Source organism: Erythrolamprus reginae, chromosome 1, assembly GCF_031021105.1.
Source record: "Erythrolamprus reginae isolate rEryReg1 chromosome 1, rEryReg1.hap1, whole genome shotgun sequence".
NCBI classification, from domain to species: Eukaryota; Metazoa; Chordata; class Lepidosauria; order Squamata; family Dipsadidae; genus Erythrolamprus; species Erythrolamprus reginae.
In genome coordinates, this window is record NC_091950.1 from 241,295,586 (window position 1) to 241,322,110 (window position 26,525).

A 26,525-nucleotide genomic window follows, 5' to 3' on the forward strand; every position below is an offset into this window, starting at 1 on the left:
CCAGGGAGAAGATTGGAATGGTGGGCATATGATACTATCATGGTTAACTGCAAGTGGAGCTAGGCAAGGCCCACGTTTTCACGGGTATCGAACTTCAGTCCTTTCCTTTCATCCTGCTGTTGGCAATTGTCTGGTCGAATAGCCCTCTCTAGTTGAAGTGGATTATGCCAGAATAGGAACTGGGTATCTCTTCCCTTTTTGGATCATTTGTTAGCATTATTATCTATTAGAAAAAGATGCAGGATTTTTGATTGCCTTGTCATTCCCATCCCTACTAAATCTCTTGGCTCTAGAGATACACTGCTAAAAAGTTTCTGGCTTTCAAATGTCTATGAATTTGGGTAAGGGGTGGTGGTGGGGAATCTCCCAATTGATGCTAGTGTTTAGAATCCTGACACAGACTTCAGAGGATAATCAGAACTGCAGAAAAAACAATTGCTGCCAACCTGCCTTCCATTGAGGACCTGTATACTGCACGAGTCAAAAAGAGGGCGGGGAAAATATTTACTGACCCCTCACATCCTGGACACAAATTGTTTCAACTCCTACCCTCAAAATATCGCTTCAGAGCACTGCACACCAAGACAACTAGACACAAGAACAGTTTTTTTCCAAATGCCATCACTCTACTAAACAAATAGTTCCCTCAACACTGTCAGACTTTCTACTAAATCTGCACTTCTATTCTACTAGTTTTTCTCATCATTCCTTTCACTCATTTCCTCCCATGTTGACTGTATGACTGTAACTTGTTGCTTGTATCCTAAGATTTTTATTAATATTGCTTCTTCATTGCTTATTTGACCCCTATGACAATCATTAAGTGTTGTACCACATGATTCTTGACAAATGTATATTTTATTTTATGTACGCTGAGAGCATATGCACCAAGACAAATTCCTTTTGTGTCCAATCACACTTGGCCAATAAAAATTCTATTCTATTCTATTCCTAAATATTCAAGAGGATGTCAGTGTGAATTTCTGATATAGCTTGACTAATGTATTTTGGCTGTACAAACTGGGAACAAACAGCATTAACACTCTCAATAGGACCATCTGGAGAGACTTCTTCAGTATGCCAGTAACAGGAAAGAAGGAAGGAAGGAAGGGAAGACTGCATTTTTTTGAGGGGGGAAAAAACAAAGGAAGAACAAAATCTTCAAAATCCTCACCTGCGGATAAATCCACCACTGATGGCCATCTGTTCTCGTTCATCCACAACACGGGCAGGTTGGCTGGCTACAACTCCATCTTGATTGTTGCCCCAGGCTTTTTTGTAAGCATCGCTTGATTTAAGCCTATGCAAAAAAAGGAGGTGAGTAACAAGAGAGGGGAGAACCAACACATCTTCTCATTATTTGTTTCAAGCTAAGAGCCGAGTCAAGCAAATGGATTGTTTTTGGTAAAGGGGGCATTCTGGCATACCGATATATCATAAATTGAAACAAAAGCATTTCCTTGCTTTTTATTTGATGCCACAACTCCGGCGCTTGCAAATTTCATTTCCAATAGTGTCAATCATCATGGCCAAGTTGGTGGCTTTTGGAGGGTGGACTTGCTTGATTTACACAAGAATAAACAAACACAACTGGGAAACGTTCAGCTGGTTTTTTCATGACACATGTATATTTGGACACCAAATGCAGGGACTGCACTTCTAGACAGACAAGAAAACAGAACTGCAAAGGGAAGTGTGTACATCACATCACAGTGAGACATTGTCTTAGCTTTTTTTAAAAAGACCAAGATGAAACAAAAACAGACTCTGCCTCCTTTCAAGCAAGGCTCCTTTCTTGATCACGAGGCACAAAGAACTTTTACATCCAACATTTTTTTTCCAATGGGATATTAGGAGAATGGAGATTTACAGAGGCTTCTTTGCCGTAAGGCGTGATGGGGCAATTTGGCAAGACCTTTTAATAATATATCGGTACTTGGAGAGAGTAACTATAAATCTAGAGTTGATGTACAAACCTTTATCCACAGAGACAGAAAGTAAAATCAGGCCATGTTGGGATGAATGCAGGGAAATAAAGAAAGAATGCAAGCATGTGTAGCAGTTGAGCCTCAGAAAGGGAAATTGCTCTATGTAGGTACTCGTGTTTCCCCCCCAAATAAGGCCTGTCTTACATTTTTTTGGAGTCTGAAATAAGCGCTTGGCCTTATTGCCATGCATTCAAAAGCCCGATTGGGCTTATTATCAGAGGATGTCTAATTTGGGGGAGGAACAGGGTATATATATATATATATATATAGAGAGAGAGTTTTCATGCACCAGATTCAGGCATGAATAAGAAGTGAGAAGCATTCTCGGGAAAGCACAGCTGCCCCCGTGGTCCAACATTCTCTTATGCAGCCTACACAGCAAGTGGGATGCAGGCAAAAATGGATCTTCTGCTGTGGTGAGAATCCAAAGCGTGAGGTCATATAAAGTATTTTAGTAAGTTAAATATACATTCCCCCCCCCCCCAGAAGAACCATATTTGTCTGAGTCTCCATTAATTAATTAAAATCCAGGCATACCAGTGATAACAAGCAATACAGTATTGTTGTGTGCAGCATCCTTGTATATTTTAGTAGTAGAAGTGTTGAAGATTACAAATTACTGTCAAACTTGGTCGGTTGTTAGTGCCTAAACAACATCAGTTTCAGCAAAGCATGTTCCATAAGTTTGCACATGAAAGCTAGCTCTCCTCCAAAACAGAAAATGTCCAGCCATGTTAATAAATGTCCAATATATGCCCAAACTGCACTATTTAAAAGCTTTCTAAAGACAGTGAACACATTTATTTAAACACTCCTTTAGCTTCTCATTTCAGGCAGGCCTAGTTGCTCAAGTTTTGCAGACTAGATGTTACTTTGTAATCATTGCTTTTGGTCAGAAGTCAATTGACTTTCTTTTGAACAAGTATCTGAGTAGAATTACACTGCGGAGCTCCAATCCTATGCATGTCCCTTTGCTGGTAAACTAACCAGATATGCTCCAAGGAACATGCATGCAAAAATAATAAAAACCACGTGCCGCAATAGTGCTACAATCGTTTCTGGTGTTAATGTGTAAGACGAGGCTGTTAAATTGGATTAAACACATCAGTAATAGTAGAATGCTATTTGGAAAATTAGGTATGCTCCATGCACAGTAATAATTGGAGCTGTTTTTTTCATAAATTGAACATGAGCAGTATGTCATCTTAACCAGAGGTGATAGGAGGTGGCATTCAAGCATTGCTAGAAGGCCAGACATTTGCCGACCTCTGCTTAGCTGCTGATTCATTACATGTTTTCTCTTTACATCGCCATTTTGGTCTGCTCTTCCATGGTCCATTGAGGGCTTTTGTTGCTCTGAAACTCATATCTTGATAAATGGGCCGGGGTGGCGCAGCAGGTAGAGTGCTGCACTGCAGGCCACTGAAGCTGACTGTAGATCTGCAGGTCAGTGGTTCAAAGCTCACCACCGGCTTAAGGCTGACTCAGCCTTCCATCCTTCCAAGGTGGGTTAAATGAGGACCTGGATTTATGGGGGCAATATGCTGGCTCTGTTAAAAACTGCTATTGCTAACATGTTGTAAGCCGCCCTGAGTCTCAGAAGAAGGGCGGCATAAAAATCGAATAGACTTAATGAGAGCCAGTAAGGTGAAATGTAGAGATGGGTTCCTCCAGGTTCAGACCGGTTCACCCGAACTGGTAGCGACTCACTGGTGATGTCATGATGACATCACAGAACTGGTTTAGACAGTGCTGGTCTGTGGGCGCCACCATCTTTTAACTTTTTTTTTAAAAAAATTAAAATTTCTGTGCATGCGTCCCCGTCTTGTTTTCGGCTTTTATTTTATTAAAATTCTTTGGCACTGCACATACGTGCACAAAGCGTCCATGTGCCCACGAGGCATAGCCACGCGGCATGGGAGAAAGCGAACCAGCACAAGGTAAGTTAAAACCCACCCTTGGTGAAATGGTTAAGGCATTAGGCATGAAAATGGAAGACTGTGAGTTCTAGTTCCACCTTGGGCAGAAAGCTAGCTGGGTGATCTTAAGCCTGACCCTTTTTCTCAGCCCTAGAAAGACAGCAATGCCAAATTATTTCTGGGGGGGGGGGATTGCCAAGAAAACTGCCCAGGGACTTCTCCAGACAGTTCTCGAGGCTCAGATATGTTTGAATGGGGAGAAAAATAGACTTGCTATTTATTATGTTCAGTAGTACTGTTTGTCTGTTTAGAATTTCCTGAGAACTCTTGCTACTCCCATTCACATTCTTGCCTTTCAATGACACAATTGAGCTCCAAAGTTCCACTGCAATCTTTTATTTTATTTTTTTTACGTGGGATGGAATTGAGTGTAAGAGAAGCCAATCCTCAGTGCAGAAAGTTTAAATCAAACTGGCAGCACTGAATCATTGGGTCTGAAAGGGGATGTGCAGAGGTGGTCCGCTAAGGTGGAACAGTGACGTGTGTGCTTGCCCCCGTGGCTCCGAGTGCTAGTGGAGTCCAGCGCAATTCTGCCACTGCACCTGGGCGCACCTGCATCTCCACGTGCGATTTCTCTACCTGCCTAGGTGCAGTAGCATAATTGTGCTGGAATCCACTAGCATTCCTAAGAGGTCAGTAAGGGGTGTACATAAGTGCACTAGTGTGCCTTTCGTCCCCTGTCCAATTGTCTCTCCTTATCTCATATCTCATATATCTTTTCTCCCTTTCATATATCTTCTCCTCTATTTTTATATCTTTTCTTTATATATAATACTTCATGTCTATTCTCTTCAATATGTATTGTGTATTGGACAAAACAAATAAATAAAAATAAATAAATAAATTCAGAGCTATGGGGGCGAGCACACATCACCATTCCACCTTAGGAGCCCACCTCTGGGGATATGTGTAGAAAAGCTGCATACATTTAGATTTCTCTCTTTATTCTTTAAGATAAGTGTTCCTGAACTTTGGGAACTTTACGAGGGGTGGGTTTCAGTATTGAGAAACACTGCTTTAAGACACCTGACTGGTTTATAAGGCTTTAAACAGGATTACTTGGGAGGGGTCGATTCCGTCTTTCTGGTTAAATGTAAGAAATATACAGCCCCAAAATAATTTTAATTAAAAAAAACTTTCCAGCCTGTCCACATATCATAACCCAATCTGAATACTGGATGGATCAATTTAATTATTGGAGTTATTACTCGTCCCAGCTGTCTGAGCAAATAAACAAAGGCTGGATTATAAACCCAAATCTACAGTGTGTTATAAGGCCACATGCAGCAGTACATGCTCTCATGCAAACAGACATTCACCATTCTAGGCCTGTTTTATTATTTAACAATGTTTTAATCATTCATCCGTACAATAATTCAGCCCACGCTACATCTCTTATTTATCTAAGCAAACATTCTTTCTCCTCTACATTCTCCCTTTAAAGATGGCACATGCATTTTGTTACGCTGCCCTTTCATTTCATGGCAGTAACATGGAAGCAGGTCTAATATATTTCAACATTTTTTCTTGGTGTTAAGCTACACAGTGGAGAGCTGCTTATGAACAAATGGATCCAGGGTTTTTTTTCTTTTCCTGACAACATTTTACTTTTTCATATATTGGGATCCAACAAGAAAAAATAAGATGTATCTCCAAATCTTTTGGTTATTTCATCCAAATAATTAATTGTGATCAAGAAGTACTCCTTTAAAGGCTATTCAGGGGAGGAAAAGATTACATAGGGCCATCATTATTTTTGAAATTTAAATAGTCGAATGCTGCATAGTACACCCTACAAAATGTTGAAATTGTCATCATTGAAAAGGGCCTGCAGTAGTGAAAGTTTTATTATGGTATGCCTGATTTTAATGCCTCTACTATAATCCTGCTATTGTCTACACCAGGGGTTCCCAATCTGTAAATACACAAGCCACTATTGAACTCTGAGACGGCAGTAAGTAGTTCACACAATCAAACTTCTCCTCTTACCCAACACATTACAGCAGTGGCCCACCACGGAGGGGAAGGGACATGTGAACTGCCACTGTCTCTTCTGTACTGGGACTGATGTGAAGCCATGTGCCACTGGGTCAGCATGCACATTCCCAGGAAACAGCAGTAAGACATGTCTTGGGAACATACGACGAGAAAGATGGCTGCCCACTGCATGGATTCCCTGGAAGGTGGAAATTTGAAAGCTGATAGCAGGAGTCTTTGGGTAGCCATAGAGGGATTTTTAGAGACAAGGCCAAAGTGGTTTGTTAGTCAGAAAGCTTGGGAACCTCTGGTCTAACACTACGAGATGAATGCATTGGAACTAGGAGTGTTCTCTCTGCATGCCACATGCTCATCCTGCCCAGGTGCCTTAAGCGAGGATGAGCGTCACAAGGCTCTGCCGAGGTCAGCCTTGAGTGCTCTCAAAAAATCAGGCAGGCAGGCAGGCAGCACCTACTTGTTACATGGACAGGCACAAAGGCCACAGAATTTTCCTAGGTCCGTCAAATTCTTTTCTGCTTCTTTCATGTCCTTATTGATTTGGTCCATTCCCTCTTCGATGCGTTCCAGTTGTTCTGATTAAACACAAGCATTTTATCCCCACAGTATGAAGCAGATGGAAAGGGACAAAGGAAAAAAAAAGACAAAGAAAAAAAAAACTTCAGACAATTCACTCATGACAAAGAACTGGACACTACAGAGCAGCGCTGGCACCAAGTACCTACTTGTTACAAGGACATATGAAAAAGCCACAGCATTTCCCTAAATCTTTTAAATTTTTCTCGGCCTCCTTCATGTCTTGGTTGATATGGTTCATGCCTTCTTCAACACGATCGAGTTGTTCTGGTCAGGACAAAGGGATGACAGGTATGGAATGAATTGATTTTTTTAATTTTTTTTTTAGTTTTAGCCGTTTGTCTTCAACAGAAAATGGGGGGGAAAAAGATGTATGGAGAAACAGAATTATTATGATGGCGTCTCAATGCATTAATTGCAGCTGATGCATTGAAGCAAAAATGGAACCCTAGAGGCTTAAAAAAACCAATTCCTTTTACTAAAATTATAAAGCACACATACATCCATATAGAGGAAAAAAAAGAAATGGAGAAGTGCTTGATGTCTGCTAATTAGAACAAAAATGTAAAAAAAATAATGGAGGTGCTGTCAAATACCTCAGAATCCAGAAACATAATACAATACATCCAGTTACTAAGACATCAATGACATCCAAGAAAAAGAAAGAAATGGGATTATTACCTTGTAATGCATTTGTGTACATTAATAACAATTCTAAATGATTGCCTTCCATGGACAATATCTACAATACTTCCACTTACAAATGTCTTTGAGTCTGATGATGGTTGAAAATGTAATTGGTTTGCTTGGTGGAAGTGTGTACAGTTAATAATGGTGTTTAGAATGGATATGAGTAGCTGAGTTAAGATCCATGTCCAGATACAAACTTTTTTCAATGACTGAGGCTCTTCAGATCTGAATTTTGGGCCGAGGTCCATCTCTAAAGAAGAGAAGACCATGGGTCTTATTCTTCTGTCAGTGACATCATTATATGCTAGGAGTGACCCCAGTGGAGTAGAAGGAATTACATAAAGTGCAGGACACCCGTTCCATGTCCAGAGAAGCAAATGGATAGACTGCTATAGAATCAGGGAGACCCAGAGCAGATGCAATATATATATAAATAGATGGATAGTTAGATTAAAAATATAATAGAAGACCATCTTTTTTCCCCATTGGTGGGCATTATGTCTTGCTTACCTGATCTCCCCATGGATTGCAGGACATTATTAGGTCAATGTAATTCCTTTCACTTTAATGGAGTTACACCTGATTTGCATTAGAACAGCATAACATAAATACCAAGCCCACTATTTGGGTTTATATAACAAGTGACTTTTATAAATGCCACCAAGCCTGTGCTGGCTTAGACCTGAATTATTTACAGATTGCCTTTTAAAAGTGGCTGAGAGTCATATTTATGAAGATATGCCGAATAGTACAGAGTAAACATCTGAGGCTGAACAATCATACAGCTCGATCCAGGCAATATTTAGGTAGAAAAAAATGCTCATCATGTTTAGCAGTAATTATTTCCAGAAAAGTACACATAGAATTGTCCCTTTGGTGCCGCCTTCTGAACCTCACTTATTTTCCACTATCATAAACATATTCATTTCAATGGCATGTCACCTTGGTTCCCACCCTTCACTCTAAAGGAATAAAATAATGAAGAAACACTTTAATTAAAAAGGGGGAAAAACCTAATTTCATTTAACACAAGGAAAAGAAGAAGAAATATTAGCAACACGAAGCAGGTTCTATTTGTATTTTCTGCACAGGAACTAAAATGTTTATGTTCGTATGGCTAAATATAAAGAAGAGAGGAAAAACAATACAATTTGTAGTCATCAAATCAAAGGCCAGCCTTTTGAAATTACACAATAGGATTAGAGGGGGAAAAAAGTATTGTGGTTTCAGAGTTTGTTTGTTTTTTTAATTTATAGAATTTCTGAATGGCAGGTAAGAGATAAGGATTTGGTAGAGGAAATTAAAGGTAAAGAAGGAACTATCCACCCATCACAATCCATCCTCAAAGAGCAGCATGAGTTACAAGGGTACTAGGTGGTGGTGTGGATTTTCCAGGAATTTTAAAAGCGAAATTACTTGCAAAAAGAAAAAGAAAAACTCTGCAGCCCTAACTCTGTGCATTTGATATTGCTTTGTATTTAATTGGCAAGGGTACATTTAGTAAACATCATTACAGAAAGTTAATGCAGACATAAAAGGATGATGTCAGCTAGGATGATGTTCAGTTGGCTTTAGAAGTAGCAGCTGCAGTTTATATTTCAGTATCAGTTCAAGGACAATTGCTAAGAAACGAAAGGCTATAAGGAGCCAATGTATGATGCAACGAACATAGAAGGGACTATTGTTCACACATATCTGGAAAATACACACATTTTATGGGTAACATCCTGTGGCATAAATATTAAAATAGCCCCCACATAATTCAGTGTATCACTGAATTTCTGTAGCACCGCTAAACAAAAAAATGCAGTGAAAGGGCCATAGGGGTTTTTTTCACCGAAGGAAATAGTGATATTTTAAAATTTTCAATTTCATTGATTTTGGAAAATGTATTTGTGGATTCAGGGCAATTAAAGCCTTCTGAGATGCATTTGTGGAGCCGTGATTCATGGATTTCACCAACTGCCTATAGCTAAAGTTTGTGTCTTAAAAAGGACCAGCCTTATGACTCCTAGTATACTGTAAATGAGCATGTGCTTGAGTTTTGTGTGTTGTACCAGATAATTTTCATGTGCTATTAGTAGTAGCATTTAGTTTCCATTGGAATTTAGGCTATGGGTCAAATAATCCCCTCTTGTTATCTATGCTTTTCTTCTCAATCAAGAAATACAAGGCCAGTTATTACTAATGCCAAATGGTTCTCAAACTCACAAAACTCAAAAGCAGAAACTTGCCTAGAAGTTACAGAGTTATTACATTGAGGGTGGCATCAGATGTCCACAGTGACCAAGAAGAATATCAAAATAGAAGGTATGGCTGAGTGAGCAAAGTCCTGCCTCTTTTGACATCATTTATTACCACACAGTACCTCAATATCTCTTGAAAATGTATAAGTTCCCTACTTCGCATTCCTCTTGCAAATCCATGAAGATTTTTTTTTTTGGTGAATAGTAGCCTGTGTTCAACAATGTTCTATATTTTATTATTTTTTTAGAGGCAGAAATAAACTCTTGATCTAAGCCAATTATCTCATTTGGAGAAAGGACTACCAAGGGGAGAATATAATCAAAGTTTATAAAATTATGTGTGGTGTGCAGGGGGCTTTCTTTCTCCATCAGAACATGGATTGGAAGGAGATTTGGAACAGATGATAGAAAATACACAGCTCATGATTGAACTGTGGAAAATATTATCACCAAACATGCTGGTGGCCATTAAATCAGAAGGATTTTAAAGGGAAATGGATTCATGGACAACAGGACAGTGAGAAGTAATTTATCTTGAAGACATACTGGGTGCACTATGCTATCTCCAAATGCCAGTCATACAGTAATAAAAGTTATGGAGGATGCTCCTCCCAAGCTCCTCTCTGGTCTTAGAAACAAAATGCCCTTTGGGCCTGGATTCAGCCATTCTAATGTTCTCATTGTTTTGAAATGGACAGCTGAGCCTGGTAAATTTTCTCCAATATCAGAATAAACAAGCAATCTAGGAAATGTAAAGAGTCAGGAGAAGATCTAAAAGAAATGGAAATGATCTGTCAACTAAGCATAAAAATTTCAGAGACCATATCAGAGACCAATTTCTTAATTTTGAGATTCACATCATTTGATATCTGTAAGACATTCATGGTCTAACAGAAGGACAGCCTATGTCCCAATTGTGCCAATATAAAACTTACATCTTTCCTCAACATAATTCCTAATATAATTAATGAAACTTGGAAATAAAATAAAACCATTCAAAGTGAATCCCAATTGTTTAAAGTGTACAGAAAAGTGTTTAAGGCATATGGAACATTTTCCATATTTTGAATGAGTTACAGTCTTGCCTTTAAAAGAACCACCAATATTAATTTTGGAAAGTTTTATAGGGAGATCTGTCTCTTTTCTAAATGCATTGGGGTTGAATATTCCATTATCTGGCTTGTTCAAGTTTCACTATCAAAATTCCTTCTTCCAGAATGCAGAGAGCATGATCCCTAAAATAACCTGCCCTTCAAAGATGCATTAAGGAATGCTAAATTTTTAAATACTGTAGCTCTGATTTGCGTTAATTTTAGTAAAACGATGTGTGGTAGGAACATCTTCCTAGTTTATATGTCTGCAGATCAAGACCTCTAAACAAATCTTTCCAAGTATATACATGTGTTAGTAAGACCACGTATTGGTCTAAAATTCACTCTTCCTAAAAAATGCTTTTTGGGTAAACAACCTGAACTTACCTCCTTGCTCATCCAACATAACCAAGGTCCTGATACCAGCATCCTTGCTCTATGTTCCAGTAAGAATAACAGAGAGAAACAGAGATAGAGAAAGAAAGAAAGAAATTAGTGAAAGAACTAGTAGTTAAGTTCAAATTAAAGTTAAATAGTGAAGGAAGTCAATAAGAATGAGTAAAGGCTACAGTCATAAGCATTAACGAAACAATGTAATAGATACTACAGTTCATCAGTACTACTAGGAGAGCCTTCCCTATCTTGATCTATGAGGATACTTATTGGTCTTCTGAGAATTGGAGTCCCTATAGTGAAACTATTGGAGGATAATTCTGTAGTTTAAATAATGACCCAGCTGGTCAGAAACAAAATAAGTGTTGCTATTTAGAGGACATCAGATTAGAATGACTCACCTTGGGACTCAAAGTAATACCAGATAATTTCAGAAGGAAGAAGGAGTCATTAGAAAATGATGGCTCAATTTTGGTTCTGTAAAAGTTAGGAACCTATTGTTCCAAAATCATTATTTGCTCTAGTTTGTTTTCTTTCAATAACTGACAGTGGAGCTAGATCTCAAAAATACACATGGCACCGATGTCCATAAGAGTGTGTTTGATACAGTGTGTGTGTGTGTATAAATATATTTCTCTCTCTCTCTCTCTCTCTCTCTCTCTCTCTCTCTCTCTCTCTCTCTCTCTCTCACACACACACACACACACACATGTAAAATATTTTTTCTATATTATTTAAGTAATACAGTAATCCCTCATTTTTCACAGGGGATGCGTTCCAAGATCACCGGTAAAAATGAATTTCCGTGAAGTAAAGGAAATATTTTTTTTAATGTATTTGGACTTTTAAAACCCACCCTTTGCATTAAACAGTCATTCTTTGGATCTGAGAGCTTAAAAAAGGTTTGGTTGATTCAGAAGAGTGCAACATTGGATATGTAATACTTTCTTTTAGTTGCTGCTTAAATAGAAAATGTGACAAAATACAAGTACAATTTGTCACATTTTCTATTTAAGCAGCAACTAAAAGAAAGTATTACATATCCAATGTTGCACTCTTCTGAATCAACCAAACCTTTTTTAAGCTCTCAGAACCGAAGAGACGACTGGCTAAGTCCTGCAATGTATCAGTTCTTCAAGTCTTTCTTTAATATCCCACTGTGAAAACTTACATTTATTACAGACTAGTCTGTAGACTAGTCACAAAAAATGAAATTCTTCTCCTCTCTATTTGTTGTGGTTAGCTCTGGCCCAGCTCCTGCCCCAAGGAATGTGGAGGTGGATGTGGGGGAAACATCCACATGTCACAGGCCTGTTTTGCTCCCGATAGAGTCAACTAGTGAAGTATCCGATGACGAAGGAAGAGTGGGTGTGATGGAAGAGGGGGGCTTGGCTGACAGCCCAAGAGGAGATCAATTTTCCTTATCTTCCTTATCTTCTTTGGATTCAGAGGAGGAATGTATGACAGACCCAAGCATGCATAGAGACATATTACAGGAGATAAGAGAGGCCACCTGTGTTTGGGTGGGGCTCCAGTAATTAGAGCTGCTGATAAAAATAGCAGCGTGCTGGCTTGGCCGTTGTGGAAGATTATCTGATCCGAGTTCGTCAAGATGAATTGTTGCTTCCTGATTGTATTCAAGACTATGTTTGGATTCCTGGACTTTGGATTATACTTCATTGTGAGTGTTTATCACTGTTTGGACAACAGTATCTGTGACCGAATTTCCCCCACTTTCTAGCCTGATGCTTTAACCACTACACCAAACTGTCTCATGTAGAGAGCTACCATGTAGAAATTGTGTGTGCAATCTGTGTTGTGCCAAGACAGGCTTGTCAAGATAACAGAGCACTTCCAAAGAGCAATAGCACTTAAGACTCATATACTGCTTCACAGTGCTTTGCAGCCCTCTCTAAGCAAGCCTATTGTCCCCAACAATCTGGGTCCTCATTTTACTGATCTTGGAAGGATGGAAGGCTGAGTCAACTTTGATCCTGGTGAGATTTGAACTGCCAAATTGTAGGAAGCAGGCAGAGAAAGAGCAGACTTGCCCATTGGCCTTAGTCATACCCATGTCACATGTAGTATCATGATAAGAACATTACGCTGGTCAGCTGGGGCATGTTTTAGGTGATTTGCAAAAGACCATTTTTATCCCAAGCGTCTCCTCATTATGGTATGTAAAGCGCAGACAGTCCTCAACTTGTAACAGTTCATTTAGTGAATGTTCAAAGTTACAACAACACTGAAAAAAGTGACTTATGACCAGCTTTCATACTTACAATCTTTGTAGCATCCCAGGATCATGTGATCAAAGTTTAGATGCTTGGCAACTGGTTCAACCCTAGCCCAAAGGTCATGTGATCCCCTTTTACAAGCTTTTGACTAGCAAAACAAATGGGCAACACAGTTGGTAATAACTGTGTTACCAACCTATCAACAGCAATGATTCACTTAACAACCATGGCAAGGAAGATCCTAAAATGGGGCAAAATTCAATTAACAAATGTCTCACTTAACAACCAAACTCACTTATGGTTGTAAGTCAAGGACTACCTGTATGTTTTTGTAGGGAAAACAAGGTTTAATTATATTTCCATTTTCATCTCCCCACCCCTCAGGTCCATCTCCTATCTTCATCTTCCTTCCAATATTTTTTTATTCATTTTGGGCATTTTGCATAAATCCCATTAAAGGGAACAGTGGGATGGATGTGTATACGTACATATTGTTTTCAATGTAATGTAATTTTAATCATGTATCAAATGAACCATTGAAATGACTGTGGCTTAAAGTAACTAACTTCAGTCCCATTGACTTTAATCATTCTACTTTAACCTTGCTGTTGTGTTCGTATTTACTTGTACTGTTTCAGGTGTTTAACAATCAGCATGTAGCAAAAAGAAAACAAATTAAAAAAACCCCACACTCGTAGTAAGAACTCCTCAAATGAGAAAAAGTCAATTAATCACAAGTTTGAGATCCGCAGGACAAATAATCTACAGGTCTCAAATTTCATTTCGGGTCACATTGACCTGAGCAGAACAGCAAGGTTAAATGTGACTAGTTCCAACCCAATATCTTTTATAGCTCCTCCTTCAAATTCTGGGGGATTTATTTGTCCCAATCTCAAAATATTTCTAACAGAGTTAAATGAGACTGGTGAAAGCTACTCTCATTGGCCAAGCAAACAGTGGTCATTTTGAATTGTCTCTATTTCTCTATTTTCCCCTCTGATTTTACAGGATGTGCAAGAGTATTGAAAATGTTATATTCATGTACTATGTCCTCAAAAGCAGCCGCAGAGGCTTTATGAAGGCTTTACTCCTTATTTAACGCCTTATGAAAATCACATCATTTCCCAAAAAGGTGCATACTTTTAAAAACCTATGGCTTTATGTTAGCAGTGTGTGTATATAGTCACCTAAAGAAAACATTTTTAAAAGAATCATTTTCATTGTGTTTGGATAAGTCATTATGTAAGTCTAGCATGCATATGCTTTGTCATATACTGAGAAACTTCAGTTCTGGCTAGCCAGGAGGAAGAGTCAAGATAAATCATAACAGTCTTACCTCTTCAACAAGCTGTAGCATACGACGGGTGCTTTCGAGGGACTAATGCAGAAAAGAAAGAAAACAATGTCAAGATTAACAAAATGTTTCAAATTATATGTTGATAAGATCAGTCATGTTGGTCAAATACTACATCCTGCGCAGATCATTATCAATGTGTGCTTAGCTGTGCTCTAAAACATTTGCCACTGACAATAAAGTCTGCTTTTTCGGAGGCAGGATCCATGTTTAGGAACAAAGACTATCCATGTTATCATTTAGGAGGAGTCTAGAAATCCATTCAGTACTCATGTTTTAATTTTAGGAATTCCTTTTTTTAATATCCTTTTATTATGCTACTAGCTGTAGTTGGGCACGCGTTACTGTGGCTCAGTCTGCTTTGTCTGGTTTGCCAACTCTAGAACATGCAACATATACTAATTGTCCATGTGAGAAGCAATCCATGTGTAGATCTAAACCGCACAATTCTTTGGATGTGACGCATGTTGTAGGTCCCAGTGTTGGTCGTTCTGCAATAAATTTAGAACTCGACATACACTGCAGAAAGTGGCATGTGTCACGCTGTTGACAAAAATTATTATTGGACAAATGTTAAGTATGAAAAGCAGAAAGAAACTTAAATCACATTTCTTCAATTTGGGGAAAAGCATTGCATTACAACCTCATTTATTTATTTAAGAATCTATAGCTCATTTTATTGATGGTTAGAAGGAGTTTATTTTGTTTATAACTGCTGCTATCAACAGATTCTTAGTAGCTAGCAAAAAAATATGATAATTGATAGTAAAAAATACAGTAGAAGAACAGTCACATGCTAGCAGCACTGGGGATTCATTGGGAAAACATGATTAATCCACCATAGCTGTTGTACCCAACTAATGTAGCAAAATCTTCTGCATTACTAATGTTTTGCATTTTAGTATTTAATGACTATGGGCCTTACAGTTTAAGGATTGATATTATAGTATAGCTAGGCCATAAGTAATTGACAGATTGGGTGCCAAATTGTGATTTTAATATAGTTTTTAACTGTTATTTATTATTTTATTCTATAATTTTTAACTGGATATTCATTTTCATCTCTGGTCTTTGACTGTAATAAACGTGATTTGATTTGAGTAGAAGTACAGCACACATTCATAAAAATTTAACAGGGTAAAACAAAGTTATACAGTAATAACAACTGTGTCATTTCATTCTCCAGATGCTTGCTGCACAATTCAGTTTTTAAAATATACAGAAAACCAATAATGCAGAAGCCAATCTGATTTCTAGTAGAAAGCTATTCAATGTTCTCACTTGAAATAAAGTTCCAGGTACCAAATAATATTGTAGATATTAGCAGATAAATCTATAGCTAGCAGAAGCATAGGGAGAACCTTGCTGTATCAGATCAAATGTCTCTTTAGTCTTTAATTCAATTCAATTCAATTCAATTCAATTTATCCTGTTCGATTCCTATAGGAAGTTGATAAATATTTGTTTCCTGCATATAAATGTTTGATCTTTAGTAATGCCTCTTAAAAACATAATAGAACTTTTATTCTATTTGTCAGTGCACAAAAGGCTATGTATGAATAATACCAAGGCAATCATCTTCAGTGAAAGCTTTGTGATCAAGTTGTGGAACTTGGATATGCTTTTCTCTTGAAGAGAATTCCTTCTAGAATTACTTTGCTACAATGAGCAATTCCTTGTAGATCAAAGTGCTATCAGTCCAACTATAGTAGCAGTATCCTTATTATTTGTATGCAGGGCAAATTAAGGAAAGCAAGTGGAAGATTCCTCCAGCTATGCTTCCTTCTCTTTCCTCCAAATATCCCTAGCTGTCAGAGGAACTTCCACCCATAGTCTTCCTTAATTGGAGTAATGTTGGATGGATAGAAAAGAATATACAAAAGAAATGTTAAATTTGTTGGCTTAGCCATCTGTCAAAAGCTGTTCAAGGCTTTGCCCAAGCTCTCAATAACAATAATAATAGCAATTGGACTTATATAGCACTTCATGGTGCTTTACAGCCTTCTCTAAGCAGTTTTTAGAGCCAGCTTATTGCCCCCAACAATCTGGATTCTCATTTTACCAACCTCAGAAGGATGGAAGCCTGAGACAACTTTAAACCGGTGAGAATCAAACTGCTGGCAGTTGGCAGAATTAGCCTGTAATACTGCATTCTATCCACTATGCCAGCATGGTTCTATCCCAAAATAGACCACAGGATTAAAAGGGGAAATCAACTCTACCCATCAGGTTTCAGATCCCAAGGAATTGATCAGATGCCAAATCTGAAAGGGTTGGCTAAAGAGAGCTGGTGGTTGGCACTTTCAACTTCACCTGCCTTCTCTCCCAGCCTAAGGATCACTGAATCCACTTAACTACCCCTTATTGGGTAGTTAGGATTTCCCACACTGAAATGGAGAAGATAGCATTTCACACACTACCACCCAACCGTCAAGGCCCATTGAGCTGTTTCTTGGGCTACTTTCAAAAGAGGTGGAAAAAGAATTAAAATCATGTTTAAATTAACACAGCCAATTTATGATAGGTAGTAGAGGCCTGTTATGTGTTGGTTGGGCTTATGCTTCTTTCAAAAGGAGAGATCAGCTCAGAGAAATAGGAATAGGGAATAGGTTGGATTTGTTTCCCCACTGCACAAGCCTGAACAGTTCCATAGGACACTGATCAGGGAAAAGAAAAAGCCTAAAATGGCCAAACATTGCTAATCGGATCCCACCCCTTAGCTCTGACACCCTGACTGCAACACCAACCTAAGTTAGTTGGTGAAGCCTCTCAGATTGCAGCAAGAATAAAACCGCTGCGCCTTTTTTGCCAGCTTGAGGGGGAAATCGCTACTTTAAAGCTAAAAAGCCAAGGATGATCCAAGGCTGCCTAAAGTAAGAATGGCAACAGTATGAGGGCGACATGGCAGAAAAAGTAAGTGATCCAAGGCATGTTCATTATTTGATTGAGTGCAACTGGGGAAATTCCCTTCGTTGCCCTTTGGGCAAAGATTGGCTTTAATAAGAAAGTTTCAAGTTGCCTATGGAGGTTCTCAGTCATCCAGGTCATGGTCGTCCCAAAGGTGTTTTTTCAAGAGGCACCTGGACTTTCCGGTTTTTCTTTGAAGACATTTCACTTCTCATCCAAGAAGCTTCTTCAGCTGCTTCTTGAAAAAAGCACTGTTGGGAAGTTTCAAGTTCTAATCCCTAATCCAGTTCTAAGGCAACACATGAAAGGTAAATAAACAAAGCAGTACAGTGTTCCCTCGATTTTCGTGGGGGATGCGTTCCGAGACCGCCCGCGAAAGTTGAATTTCCGCAAAGTAGAGATGCGGAAGTAAATACACTATTTTTGGCTATGAACAGTATCACAAGCCATCCCTTAACACTTTAAACAGCTAAATTGCAATTTCCCATTCCCTTAGCAACCATTTAGATTACTACTCACCATGTTTTTTAATTAAAGTTTATTAAAAAAATACTTATTAAAGGTGGATGAAAGTTTGGTGATGACATATGACGTCATCGGGCAGGAAAAACCGTGGTATAGGGGGGGGAAACCGCAAAGTATTTTTAAATTAATATTTTTGAAAAACCGTGGTATAGACTTTTCGCGAAGTTCGAACCCGTGAAAATCAAGGGAACACTGTATTCCCAACTTCGAGGTGCTCAGTTCCTTGTATTGCCCTTCTTTTTCTGTCCTCTTATTTACCTCATCAGTCATCTGATCCGCCCGCTGCTGCATTTCTTCTAGCTCATTGCGCATATCAGCATCTTCTGCCATTGTGGCTGTGAGTGTGTGGCTCTTGCTTGAGGATCACTCGGTTCTTTTTATCCTGTCTGCAAGCCTAGAATGCAAAAATGTAAAAACAGCACACAAAAATATAAGCATTATTGTTATCACCACCATCATCATTAATTTCTGCCTTTCAGTCAGCGTTGACTCCTAAGTTCTGCCTGAACAAGCCCCTGCAGTTTCCTTGGCAAGGTTTGCTTTGGGAGTGGTTTGCCCTTGCCTCCTTTATTTTATTTATTTATTTATTATTTAGATTTGTATGCCACCCTTCTCCGCAGACTCGGGGCGGCTCACAACAAAATAAAACAATTCATGACAAATCTAAATTATAATTTAAAATATTTAAAAAACCCCATTTACTAAGCAAACATACATACAAACATACCATGCATAAATTGTATATGCCCGGGGGAGATGTCTCAGTTCCCCCATGCCTGACGACAAAGGTGGGTTTTAAGGAGCTTACGAAAGGCAAGGAGAGTAGGGGCAGTTCTAATCTCTGGGGGGAGTTGGTTCCAGAGAGTCGGGGCTGCCACAGAGAAGGGTCTTCCCCTGGGGCCCACCAACCGACATTGTTTAGTTGACGGGACCTGGAGAAGGCCCACTCTGTGGGACCTAATCGGTCGCTAGGATTCGTGCGGCAGAAGGCGGTCTTGGAGATATTCTGGTCCAATGCCATGAAGAGCTCCTTCCTTGGGCCGAGGGAGAATGACTGGCCCAAGATCACAAGGCTGATTTTGTGCCAAAGAGGGGACTAGAACTCATGGTTACCCAGTTTTTAGCCTGGTTCCTTAACCACTAGAGGTGGTCCTTGACTTACAAGCACAATTGGACCCAACATTTTTGCTGTTGCATGTGACATTAGTTAAGTGGGGTTTGCCCCATTTTATGACCTTTTTTGCCACAAGTGTTACATGAATCATCGCAGTTGAAAAGTTAGTAACACAGTTGTTAAGTTAAGCTTCCCCACTGACTTTGCTTGCCTGAGAGTTGCAAAAGGGGATCACGTGACCTTGGGAAACAGCAACAGTCCCAAGTATGAACCATTGCCAAGCATCTGAATTTTGACCACATGATCCTGGGGATGCTACAAAGATCACAAATGTAAAAAACAATCATAAATCACTTTTTCAGTACCATTGTAACTTTCAACGGTCACTAAATGAACTGTTGTAATTCAAGGACTACCTGCATGCCAAACTGTCTCTCTTAATAAAAGGACTACTGTGCAATAAATTATGAGGAACAATACCTTGAGGAATACACATACAGTGGTACCTCTACTTACAAACTTAATTTGTTATGTGACCAGGTTCTTAAGTAGAAAAGTTTGTAAGAAAAAGCAATTTTTCCCACAGGAATCAATGTAAACACAAATAATGTGTGCGATTAGGGAAACCACAGGGAGGATGGAGGCCCTGTTTCCTGCCAGGAGATTCCTAGAGAGACCCGATGGAGGTTTCTCCCTGCTTTTTCCGGTTACAGTTTCAGAGGCTCGGGTTTGTAAGTGGAAAATGGTCCTTGAGAAGAGGCAAAAATATCTTGAACACCCGGTTCTTATCTAGAAAAGTTAATAAGTAGAGGTGTTCTTAGGTAGAGGTACCACTGTATTAGGGAGAGAATACCACTGTATTAGGGAGAGAATAAACACTGAACTGAAGTTGTACATATTGCAAGCTAGATATCTACATATTACAACAAATACTTGGAAAAAACATCATCTGATTAGTGATCTCACTAACAAATTGTTTCTGATTACTTGTGCGTCAATACCTGTGTTTTCAAAAGTACTCTTATGACTTTCCTCATAAAGCCATTTAACTGAGGCAGGCAATGTTTGCAAGTGAGAAAGCTCTCATCAATTGTTCCCAAGGTGATATTGTGCTATTCCTGGGCCATTAGTCATTCTCCTGAATAGGAACCCAAATGTATGTTTGGTGCAATCACGAAGCAGAACTGATTCATTTTTGGCTCATAAAAACACTGATCAACTTTCATAAAGCAACAAGGCCATGGATACTCAGCAAAAGTATCTGCACTTGTCTCAAATCTTCCACATTTCTCCAGAACTGAAATAAGAGTTGAAAATTCTGTTATGGCAAGGAATTGAAAAATCACAGTCCCTCAACTATTCCATTTCCCCATACTCCAAATTCTGAGTGGAGATTAATCTCATAATGAGATTGCAATAGGGAAAGTTGTATTCTGTCAGAAAAGTAGCATGTTGGAGAATCTGTTCCCAAATCAAAAGTGGTTGCAAGGGGAAAATAACTTTAGATTGTTCCACAACTATTCAAAATCTGATTTACTCTGAGAAGAAATCAATTGTCACTCCAAACTACACATTATCTTGTATGCAAATTCTCCCTCTCTCCTTTTTCTGTTTCTTAAAAGCAATAGCAAGATGTTTTTCTAACTGTTGTCAAGGGAGAAGTTGTAATCCTTGATACTGTGGATTCTAGAAAGGGCTTCCTCTTAGATTTCTCAGAACCCATTATGCAACTAAATGCTTTTAACTGCAACCTTGACATTTCCTACACAACCAATATTTTTATGATGCATGCATACACATTGGGGGGGGGGGATCTCTCTTCCATAAATCTTCTGCAGGCAAGTTGACTGCTATTAAGTTTTTTTCAATTTCTAGAGACACCTTAGATTGATTTTCTTCATGACAATCTCTCTCCAACCTGGTCTTCCAACTATGAACCCATCACATCCATCTACTACTGATTGTCCTCTTCTCTTCCTTTCCACCTTTCCCAACATTACAGTCTTCTGCAGAGAGCTGGGTCTTCACAGAATGTGTCCAAAAGTACGGTAGAATACTTTGAAGTTGACAAGATAGCGCAAAAAACAGAAGACAAGAATACGAAGGCCTCCAACTGTATGAAGGACCTGCATGAAAAATAATTTACTCACGCAAGAGGGGAGCCATGCGTCTCTATGATCTCTTTGACTATAAGTAGACTGACTCTACTTTCTTCAATAACTACAAAGGTCAAAAGCTTCTGCTGGATTGGTTTTAAAATGTAAATGAGAAGAGGCTGACCATTATAGTTATTCCAGCTTCTTTATCTTTTGATATCATTCTTTAGTTCCCATAAGAAAAACTGCAGGTAATTGTTCAGGTAATGATTTTCCCTATGACACTCCATGAAAGTGAAAGTTAGATTCTAAAGGAACAAGACGAGAAGAATAGTGATGCTTTTGAAATTTAGAGTTGGAGACTTTTACCATGGATCACCAAATAAATCAGATCAGGTTCTCATCCCAGGCTCAAATGATCAGGTTCAATTGTGGATGCATTATGTAAAAACCTAGCTGTAAAATCTCACAACATTGGGAAGTCTCTAATACTTGGAGAAAATGGAAGGAAATTGAACACCTATCTGTAAGATGAATGGAGTTGGTCACAGTAACAATAGATGCACCATTAGAAAAGTTGAGGGAAGAATGTTGGCCAGGTTCGTCCTGGAGAAAGTCCATCATGTCATTACTAAATGTCAACACCAATTTGATGACACTTCAATATTATTGAAGTATATAATAATAATAATAATAATAATAATAATAATAATAATAATGTTATTATCATCATCGTCATCATCATCATCATCATCATCATCATCATCATCATCTTCTTCTTCTTCTTCTTCTTCTTCTTCCCCTCACAGGAAGAGTAGGAAATGAGTGAAGTTTTAGGGGACGAGAGAACTACCCCAAAGGTGACCTCATTTGTTCAATTGTAATATGACATATTACTGAGGCAGAAGAGAAATGGCTATTGGCATACAATAGATTATATATCAATTTTCTGTGCTTCTTGAAGGACTAGAGGAAAAGTCACTGGCTATCTAGGTGTGCCCTTTATTTATTTGATTCTACTTCTATGCTGCCAATCCCATGGGACAGGACAGGATTTAGACAGCCAACTTATAATTAAATATAAACATGTTTGATTTTTTAAAAAAAATCAGAAATAATGAAAACGAAGTGAAAGTTATTGCCATGCCTTTGACTAAATATGCATTTCTTTTTATGCTCTTTCATAAAAAATAAAAAAGAAACTGACTTTGAACATCAAACCTATCCAAATTCTACAATTAGTGCATTTAATTAATTTAATGTGCTTTCTAAAATTTGGTGTAAATTTTAAAATTTTGGAACTATGGTGATACACAGCAGATCTCATAATGGATCAGCAAATCTGATTATTATTATTACAAAGCAAACTTCTATGATTTAGAATTTAGTATATATATTTAATATATTTGTACAGAATATTATCCATATTCTGCACAAATATTAAGAAAACATTGAAAATCATATAAAATACAATAAAGGTAAAAGTTCCCCTTCCAGTTGTGTCTGCTCCTAGTGGCCAGTGCTTCTCTCTGTTTCTTAGCTAAAGGAGCCAGCAGTGGACAGCATGACTGTATATTGAGGCGCACTGAACACTGTTGTCTTCCCATGAAGTGGTACCTATTTATCTACTCACATTTGCATGCTTTCAAACTGTAGGTGGGCAGGAGCTGGGACATGTAACAGGAGCTCATCCTATTGCTTAGCATTCGGGTCTCAAACCCGGGCTGTCTGCTTTCTAGCTGACAACCTCACTGCTTGTAACCGCTGAACTATCACGCACCTATAATTTTAACATTGTTGTTTTTATGGAGGGAGGATCCCTTAGAGCAAAAGTGCTGAAGGTCCACCAAAGACATGCTGCCTACATAACATCATTGTGATTGGAAAGTAAAGAAAGATAATTACACAGTAATCCATCCAGTCTTCGGAGAGGGGCAGCATACAAATCTAATAAATAATAATAATAATAATAATAATAATAATAATAATAATAATTATTATTATTATTATTAATTTTATTCTTCCACTAACAGTTCATTCCATAATTAGGAAGAAGTGAGGTAGGGAGCCATGGTGTGATCTAAATATGTAAAATTTACACCACGCACACACAACACACACACACACAATGTCAGGCATAGATACATTCTTCACAAGGAGAGTTGTTGGTAGAATAAACTCCTCTGAAAGCTTTGGGCCTCCACAGTAAGTTAAATTTCTCCCCAAGCATTATTTTCAGCTCTCCCTAATGTTTGCTTTCTCTCACTGACAAGTCATTTCTGTAGGAGACAGGGCTCTCCTTGTGAAGCATGTATCTGTGCTAATTAAAAATGAACAAGAGGCAACTGCAAGGATTGTTGACGTACAATAATTGCCGCCCCACAAACATGGGGTGGGAGGGAGCAACCAGGGATTAGCAATCAATTCTATTGAAGTCTCTGATTCATTTATGTAACTAGTTCGTGATGGTCTCACTCCCTCACATGAAAAACAAACAAAGTGATATTTGCCCAGGAGGACAATTCTGAATACATAGATTTTAAAAGAATAGAGAGGGTTGTTTTATTAGCTGAATCATTTGAACTGGGAATGGTTCTCCTAACTCCATTTCATTGTACCTTGCGATTCTTGACAAATGTTATATTTTCTTTTATGTACACTGAGAGCACATGCACCAAAGACAAATTCCTTGCATGGCCAATCATACTTGGCCAAAAGAAAATTGCTATTCTATTCTATTCTATTCTATTCTATTCTATTCCATTCCATTCCATTCCATTCCATTCCATTCCACTCCACTCCACTCTATTCTATTCTCTATTCTATGTAAAAAAATAATATGAACTCCAAAGCAAATATACATCAGACTCTGTGTACACCAAATTGGAAAGTGTTATTGCTGGGAGAAAATGGGTTATTAAAGATTTGCTATGTAGTTTATACTGAAGCTCAAATACTGGTATTCACAAGTGGTTCACAATAAAACAGCATAATTTCCAGGATAATAAACCAGTCCTCCAAAACGTGAAAAAACCTATTGAGTGGTGGCAGTAATGGTTTTGATCTGCAATCTAAGAACCATAGACAAAAGTTATAGTGCGTAGTTTATTGTTAACCTGGTTTGAGTATTGAGAAACTACCATAAAGAAACAATAGGTAAATAAGTTTATTCTATTTTTTTCCTACAAAATTGATAGAAACATGATAATTTCATAATAATTTCAGTAGAAAGTACTATTGTTTTCCATCAAGCCAGACCAAGAGACCTGTTGTGGTTAGCTCTGCCCAGCTCCTGCCCCAAGCAATGTGGAGGTGGATGTGGGGGACACATCCACATGCCACAGGCCTGTTTTGCTTCCAGTAGAATCTGTCTCCTCTGACCAAGGAAGCGTGAGTGACAGGGAAGAGGGGAGTTTGGCAGACAGCCCAGGAGGAGATCAATCTTCTGTATCATCCCTGGATTCTGAACAAGAATTAATGACACATCCACACATGCGTAGAGTGATGCTTAGGAGACAACAACTGAAGGATTATTATAAGAGAAAATGAGGCCACCTGTGGTTGGGTGGGGCTGCTGTAATTAGTGCTACAGATAAAAGTGCAGCCCCGTGTGTTAGCCTCGTGGGAGTTTATCTGATTCATTGTTTCGTCAAGATCGTGGGTTTTTGCTGTTCAGGATTGTGTGTGTGGACTCTCTGGACTTTAGAATTGGACTCAATTTCCCAGTTATTGGGTGAGCAATTGGATTGCATTTAACCTGTGCCTTGTGTGTACCAGAAAATCCCTTTGACATTTAAAAAGGGAGCTGTTTCTGTTTTTCTGTTTATAAAAACTTTTGGGTTTTCCTTTTATCGTGTGGTGTGTGTCTTCCTGGACTAATTACCCTGTAATTATGGACGGTTGAAACACACCGGCAGAACAAGACCCAGCTGGGAAAGACAGATAAATCAGCTGCTTTTCAGGCACAACTGATATCACACCTTGACACATGTGGACATATCTGAATACATAGAATCTTGGGGGAAGGAGAGAACCCTGAAGATCTTCAATGTTTAAAATTCAAACGCAGAAAATTCAGGCATAGATTCACTCTCTCTGCTGTATGTAGAACAATTAATCAGTGGAACGACTTGCCTCCAGAGGTTGTGGAGGTTTTTAAAGAAGATTTTGAGAAACCATTTGTCTGAAATGGTATAGAGTTTCCTGCATGAGCAAGGTGTTGAATTAGAAGACTTTTAAGGTCCCTTTCAACTGTTATTCTATTGTTTTCTATTTACCCTTTGCCAAAATATTCCATTAAAAAATAGCAATGTTGTATCATAAAACCAATGGAACTATAAAGTATGCATCATGACTAAACAGAATAATGATTGTTGGTGACTAGTACCGAGGCAAATATGTCAGCAAACAGGGAGGGTGAAAGAGAAGGAACAAACAGCTTAGTCCTCAGTGCCTGTATAACTTGTTTGACTCATGAAAAGCAAAAGATTAACTTTCCCTCCCTCCCTCTTTCTGAAGCCTTCGGGAGTGCAAAAATGACATGCTAAACCTTTTGCATAACCAGTCCCAGTGCATATCTCGGATATAAAGTCAGTCTTCTCAAGATGTTTCTACAATCTTGCAATCCCTTACATGAACAATTTTGGAAGGTTTGATTCAGAGATCCAGTTTGTAACCAGGGGCCTTAAGGAGGGGAATTTATTATTTTCTGTCTTTGTTGAAGAAAGGAAATTTGAGGTTTTTCTTCTGAAATTCTATCTATCTGTCTGTCTGTCTGTCTGTCTGTCTGTCTGTCTGTCTGTCTTTCTTTCTATCTATCTATCTATCTATCTATCTATCTATCTATCTATCATCAACCTACTTACCTACTTACTATACAATTCATTAAAGCTTACCTACTTACTATTAGTATCTATGTATTATCTATCTTTGATGTTCTTGTGAGGTTAACTAAAAAAAAGTCCAATATAAGATCATGAAAAAAATTATCCTATGAAACTCGCCATAAATGGTATGCATGGGTTTAACTGTTGTATTTAAAATGTTTTTCAACTGTTTCCCTAAGGAGTTGGGTGGCATAAAAATTAAACAAACAAACAAACAGTGGAAAAAGTAGTTTATGTGCAAACAAAATAATTCCAAAGGAAAGAAGACATCAGAAAAACAAGTGGCTCCAAAAGTTGAATAAATAGCCTGAAGAATATTTAATATCACTAATACAGGAACAGTATATGAAAGGTAAAAAAATTTCATCAGTCAGCTTTTCCCAAGAATGTTCAAAATGTGTTCTATTTCTTTATTTTTGGCTTTCTTGAAATTAGAGATTCCATTCTG

At 38.3% G+C, this 26,525-nt stretch overlaps 1 protein-coding gene across 1 annotated transcript in view; it reads right to left on the reverse strand.

Annotated features, from left to right (window-relative positions):
* The window catches only part of SNAP25 (synaptosome associated protein 25), a 70,029-nt gene that overhangs the window by 8,539 nt on the left and 34,965 nt on the right, over positions 1 to 26,525 (reverse strand). The window contains exons 2-6 of the mRNA XM_070738193.1: positions 18,240 to 18,375; positions 14,532 to 14,573; positions 10,953 to 11,001; positions 6,420 to 6,537; positions 1,175 to 1,300 (exon numbers count right to left, since the gene is read on the reverse strand). Coding sequence (XP_070594294.1) covers positions 1,175 to 1,300; positions 6,420 to 6,537; positions 10,953 to 11,001; positions 14,532 to 14,573; positions 18,240 to 18,311 — 407 coding nt within the window. The 5' untranslated portion in view covers positions 18,312 to 18,375. The remainder of the gene's footprint in view (positions 1 to 1,174; positions 1,301 to 6,419; positions 6,538 to 10,952; positions 11,002 to 14,531; positions 14,574 to 18,239; positions 18,376 to 26,525) is intronic.